General features: G+C 41.6%; 1 protein-coding gene across 6 annotated transcripts in view; it reads right to left on the bottom strand.

The window, feature by feature from the left end:
- Positions 1 to 234: 234 nt before the first annotated feature.
- The window catches only part of palld (palladin, cytoskeletal associated protein), a 70,649-nt gene continuing 64,883 nt past the window's right edge, over positions 235 to 6,000 (bottom strand). For all 6 annotated transcript variants that reach the window (XM_050054545.1, XM_050054546.1, XM_050054548.1 and 3 more), the window contains 5 exons: positions 5,005 to 5,137; positions 2,226 to 2,433; positions 1,958 to 2,123; positions 887 to 1,020; positions 235 to 775 (listed from right to left, as the gene is read on the bottom strand). In XM_050054545.1, coding sequence (XP_049910502.1) covers positions 615 to 775; positions 887 to 1,020; positions 1,958 to 2,123; positions 2,226 to 2,433; positions 5,005 to 5,137 — 802 coding nt within the window. In that variant the 3' untranslated portion in view covers positions 235 to 614. The remainder of the gene's footprint in view (positions 776 to 886; positions 1,021 to 1,957; positions 2,124 to 2,225; positions 2,434 to 5,004; positions 5,138 to 6,000) is intronic.

Genomic DNA, 6,000 nt, shown 5'->3' with positions numbered 1-6,000 from the left:
GCAACTGCAAACTGTGCTGCACAAGCCCACATAATAATGATCTCCTTCGTCAAAGCTACAATGCTTTGAATCATTCAGTCTCTTTTTAAGTCTCTCCCGCAGGTCCACTTTTAAACAGTGCTGGTGGAGTGCTACGTACAGATACAGTATTAGTCTGTGTATATTAAATGGCACCACTTGAACATGCATAGTAATTCTAGGTTTCATTTTTAAACCTGTTTTTTTTTCTTTACAGTCATAAGAGGCACTTAAACAGACAACCCTTTGCAAAAACAGAATCAACCGTACAGAAACATAAGAGAGCGTATTTATGAACAGTCTTTCCTCGTGGTAAACACTTCAATCATTGTCCAGGTCCAGTTGATAAAACGAAGCATGGGGAAACAACTCGATGAATTCTGTAGTATAATAGGTTGTGTCATACTATAAAAACATATGAAAACCGCGGTTGCACCGGCTCACTGCCCACCGACCCTTTAGTTCAATGATAGAGTCCCTCAGGTGGACAAGGTTTTGTTCTGCCCCTCGTCGCCGTCATAAAGTATTTGTCTCAGGAGTGCTGGGAACAAGGGCAGCTTTAAGGGTTTTTCTGGGGGGTGAACTCCCTGTGGTCTCTACAGGTCGTCACTTTCCACCAGGCCACCGGGCGGCAGCGGGCTGGAGTCGGGGAAGAAGGCCGCCTTCACATCCAGCCCTCTCTCTGTCAGTGCGGCGTAGCGGCTGGTGGAGGGACGCACCTTCTTGGGCTTGGGGAGGTTAGGCTGTTGCCACTGAGCTGAGGACGGAGAAGAGGAGGAGGGTTTTTAATGATGTGCTGAGGGGGGAAAAAGCCACACAGGACATGCTCGATTTAATGAGCAGTGCGTGTTTCAGAGTCAGAACTTACCGTGGACATCAAGGCGTGCAGTGCTGGATACAATGCCGGCGTCATTCTTGGCTGACACAGTGTACCAGCCAGCATCTTCTTTCATGGCTGGCTGGATGATCATACACAGGTAGCCACAGTTGTCCTGATGCATGCTGGGAAAGAAAATTGACACAAATTTAAAGGGTAAATTTGGATTTTTCAACCTGAACTCTGTTTTCCAATGTTGAGTGAGTAATGGAAACAACAGTTTTTAAAATTGGTCCAGTATTGAGTGAGACGTCTGTGGCAGCAAAACAGGCTGCAATGTAATCAATCAGGGCAATTGTGCAACTGCAATTTCCATGCACTAAAAGCAATTCTTTTTTTTTCTTCTTTCTTAAGTGTCTGACAACTTATTGAAAGTATTCTTACAGAGATATACCTTTTTGTTGAATAGTAAAATCCTTTTAGTTTATCCTGAAACAGCCCCGAAATCAATATCGCCAAAGCCACCAGACTCCATTTAAATAAACAGTCATTTTATCATCATAAAACTCACTTCATTCAAAGTCGACAGAAACAAGTAAAAACCTCACATAAACCACTTGGTTTGACTTCCCACTGTTCCAACAATCACCAGCTCTGGTTTGGTTGAAATAAACCCTTAATTCACCCAGTTAGATGTGAAAATATGCTGGCTCTGTTCACACTAAAATTGATGGTATTCACATGGAGTTTGGTGGGTTTGGCGATGGCGATTTCAGGGGGCGTTTCTGGTTAAACAGAAAAGATCTTACTCTTTAACATCAATGTCTCTCTGTAGAGATCGTAAAAGATAATCTGAACTTGCCAGTGGCATAAAGGGAGCACTTTTATGGGGACATAAACTGACAGTGTGATCATGTCCTGAGTGGTTACAATGCATCCTGTTTTGCTGCTCTCAACTACAGCACTCTTGCTCAATACTGGCCCAGTTTCAAAAATTGTTGCTCTCATCAGTCATTTAGACAGAAAACATTGGAAATAGTGTCCAGGTTGGAAACATATTCTGATGTCCATGTTTTTGGGGAATGCTCTTAATCTGGTTTAATCACACTGGATGTTTCTTACCTGATTCTGTCTGTGTTGTGAGTGAATGACTCATTCTCCCTCTTCCAGAAGATTTGTGGGTAGGGAACCCCTGTGACACGACACTCCAGTCGCACAGGATGACCCTCAGCCACACTTGTGTTCTGCAGCTTCTCGACGAACGAAGGCGCCTTGTGCATCTCTTTGGCTGTGGAGAGAGCGTGTTACTGTGATGTTTTCCTGCTCCGAATCATGCCAGCATGTATCGTCTGCGTACGTGCCCTTTACTGTATTAAATGTTTCTGTTTACCTGCAACAATGAGCTCCAGGTTAAAGGAGTTCTGCCCAGCTCGGTTGCTGGCGATGCAGGTGTAGATGCCCGCGTCACGGCTGGTGACGGGTTCGATGACCAGTGAGTGCACACCGTTTTCCCTCACCAGCATCTTGTGGGCGGAGTCAGGGCGGATGGTCTGCCCGTTCAGCTGCCAGATGAGGTCAGGAGTGGGCAGGCCGCTCACCTAACGGGGGCAAAAGAACACATTAAAATTCAGTCAATGTGTGAATGCTTGTTCGTGGAGCTGTCTGTGCTTGTTTTTGTTGGAGAAAATGAGTATATTAGCTGCATGTGTTCGGTGGGGGCAGTGTGTGTTTATTGGGAGTATGAAAACAGAAGTGTTTGGTTAATCTGTCTGTGCTGTGTTTGTCTAGAGGAGTCTGGTCGCCTGGATGCTTTGTCATGGGAATAAACTGCACTGAGAGAAGATCCTTGTCTCTTAATTGAGAAACCCAGCACTTACTTCGCCCTGCCCCCCAGAAAGTCTTATTCTGATTTGGTTCCTTTTTGGGTAAATTTCTGTGTCCTTGTTGTATCTCATTGTAGTCGTTATGTGTCTCTTTCAGGTATATTTATGTGTTTACTGGTTGCTTTGTCTCATCATAGTAGTTTTATGTCTTTTTGCACTTCCTTTGTATCTCTTTGTGGTCATTTTGTGTCTCTTTGAGGTCATTCTGTATCCTTAGGGATGTATTTGACTTTTTAGGTTGTTCTGTGCCTCATTGAGGTATGTTTGTGTCTTTCATGGTTGTTTCGTGACTTTTTGTTGTCATTTTATGTCTCTTTGTATGTACTTTGCATGTCTTTGTGATCATTTTGTGACTCTTTGAGGTTTCTTTGTGACTTTTTTGGTCCTTTTACGTCTCTTTGTACGTACTTTGCATCTCTTTGTGGTCTTTTTGAGTCTTTCTGGTTAGTGCCAGTTAATTTGAGTGACATTTTGTAGTTGAGGGCAAGCGGGGGCTGTGACACTTTGGGCCTGTGCGCCTAGGCCCATTTGGCCTGTTCATTAATCCACCCATGCACATATTTGGTGTGACAATGTGAAATTCAAAGATATCATGAAGTAGTGTAGACTAAGCAGTGATAGGTATTTTTGGAAGTGGCCCAATATGCTTTTAGAAGTCGGGACATTTTAAGCATGGAAAGTTTTGAAAGCCACAAATGATGTGGAAATAAATATTTGCTATAAATATCCCTGACATTACGGGCTCTGAAGGAATGGAGACTCTCAGTTTATTTCTGACAACAAGCATAAAAAAGGCAGTCTTTTTATAGTGAGTTAATTGTGGGTCTGTTTTATTTTATTACATGTACCCGTTTTCAAAGAGTTTCTAAGTGCTACAGGCTGGAGGGAGTTTAGGTGATGACGAAGAAGATAAAGAGAGAAAATGAGCACAAGTGGTGTGAGTGGAAATAATTGTAGAAAACCTGATCCCACTTAATCCCTGAAAAATGACACCTCTGTATTCGCCCTATGTGCTTTGAGCCATTCATAACGCGAGGAAGTGATGAAACATTTTTATTCCCCAAAGAACCTGGAATGCACGAAAAGGGAAATGTTTCTTTGGCAGCGGAGACATGGAGCCTCCCTGAAAGCAATACAGACACTGAATTAAAGGGCGGATCTGAAATGGCTCTCTCTATTACTATGATTAACATATTCTCTTTGGTGAGGGCATTTTCCTTTCCAGTCATGTCTCAGTTATTTTAAACCATCTGTCTTTCTTTGCTTTATCAACGAGTAGCAGCATGGATCGGATACTGTGTTCACCTACAGGTTAGAAACACAGGAGGTTAGAGCAGAAGCTGGCTGTTAGCTAAACTGTTCCACTAGTTTAGATCGTTATCCCATTAGATTACACTTACTGTAAGAGAACAGGCAGAGGGTTCAAGTAAAAATGTGACATAACTTCTCAAAAAAAGGCCTTGAAACTGCGGTCATGTACAAAAAAGGTCTTCCTCGCATTAAAGTTCATAGCTCGACATGCCACAGCAGACTGAAAAACATAGTGTATAATTTGTCTTTCCTCCTTTTAAGTTTTAAAAATGTCCCTCCGTGAGCAGCGCTTGTCTCAAAGCCAAACTGACCAACCACACTCCAACGACTTCTTGTATGAATCTCTTTAGGAAAGGGGTTTGCTTCTTATTGACAAAGGTTTGAATTGTGAAGTGTACTGTATTGCCTTTCTTAATCTACCGTAAAACTTCAATTAGTAGCCCGGGCTATTATTTGCTTAAATCACTGAACTCGACAGGCTTTTATTTGGGACATGTGTTTATCTTGATGTTGTTAGTATAGACCTTTCAGTGGCTGGGATGCATGGTGTTTAAGAGGAAAATATATAAGATAAACCATGCAGGATATTCCTAAAATAAATAAATAATAAAATTTATAATTTTTTTTCTCTCTTTTTTAATCTGAACACATTTGCATTTTTAAAAATATTTTATTTTATCTTGTTTATTTTATTTTTTAATTTATGACATGTTATCTACTAGTGTTATTTCTGTGATGAGTTTCTACGCGTAGCCTGAATCTCAATAAAAAAAAATTGACGCCAAAAAAAAAAAATCTTTTACCAAGCCACACTGTAAAAATAGCTAATTTTAGGCACTAAAAAAAAATCAGTGAATAACTGTTTTATATGGAAAGTGTTTCAATACAGCCGTTGACCTTCCTTCCTCATGTAGTCACATTGTACACCCATGTTAGCACAGGTTGCACTCTCAGGAGTAAGAGGTGTGTATTTACCTTGCAGTCCATCCGGCACAGTCGGCCCTCCTGGACGATGAGGTCACCGGGTGCCTGCAGGAAGTGGGGGCGGAAGTGACGCTCTTGGATGTTATCGTTCTCATCACCACTGTCTCTAGACCTGGACCTGGGCCTGATAGAGAGAGGGAAACGTACAGTTTTGGGGATCAAACACTGACTTCTCGATGTTTTGTGAAGCATTTTAGCGACTTTAATTAATTTCTATTTAAAAAAAAGTGGAATTTTAACAGAAAAAAGACTCAATTTTGTCAAAGAAGACACATTTTGTTAGAGAATATCAACAAATTCCAGCTTTTAGAAGTATTTAATTTGCACAGAGCCTTTTAGTTTTGCGGATGTGGGATTAAGACTCCCTTTGGAGCATCAATCTCAGTGTTTTTTGGGGAAGCTTGTTGGGAGTTAAACATTTAAGAAACAGAGTGCAATGCTCTTTACACATTCATGCTTTCTTGTAGATGATACATCCCTTCTTTCATAGACATAATATGAACTTTGGGGCCTTTTTTCTTCCACTTGCTTATTCATGGATTCAAGGATTTATTATTTTCATTATACAATACAGGATTGCACAATGTTTTTCTATGAGAGTCTCCCTCCACCCTGTAGAGCAGGTCAGGACCTTTAGGTGTTCCTGTGATTAGGCCCTATTACAATGACATCACTACTCTGCCTGCACGTCAACCACGGAGGGAGAAGAAAGAGAGTGGGAGACACTGATTGTTATCTCCATCTCTCTTCTCTCTCAAAACATCTCTGAGCTCAGGGAGTGTTCATCTAGATAACAGACTACAGGTGTCTTTATATGCTGTGAGGAGCGTCTGTGATCTTCAGTGCATTTTTTCCAATATCTGGGCTCGGATGAGTGCGCACTGTATATACAAGGTCATTAGAGCAATGAAAAACAGAACAGAGCAAACAGGTGTTCCCTCTCATTAACACGGAGCTTTTCTTCCCTGAGCCGACAGCCCAACAAAG

The sequence above is a fragment of the Epinephelus moara genome, chromosome 10, assembly GCF_006386435.1.
Source record: "Epinephelus moara isolate mb chromosome 10, YSFRI_EMoa_1.0, whole genome shotgun sequence".
Classification (NCBI taxonomy): Eukaryota; Metazoa; Chordata; class Actinopteri; order Perciformes; family Serranidae; genus Epinephelus; species Epinephelus moara.
The sequence above is the reverse complement of the archived record's forward strand: the minus strand, read 5'-3'. Positions and strand labels throughout refer to the sequence as shown.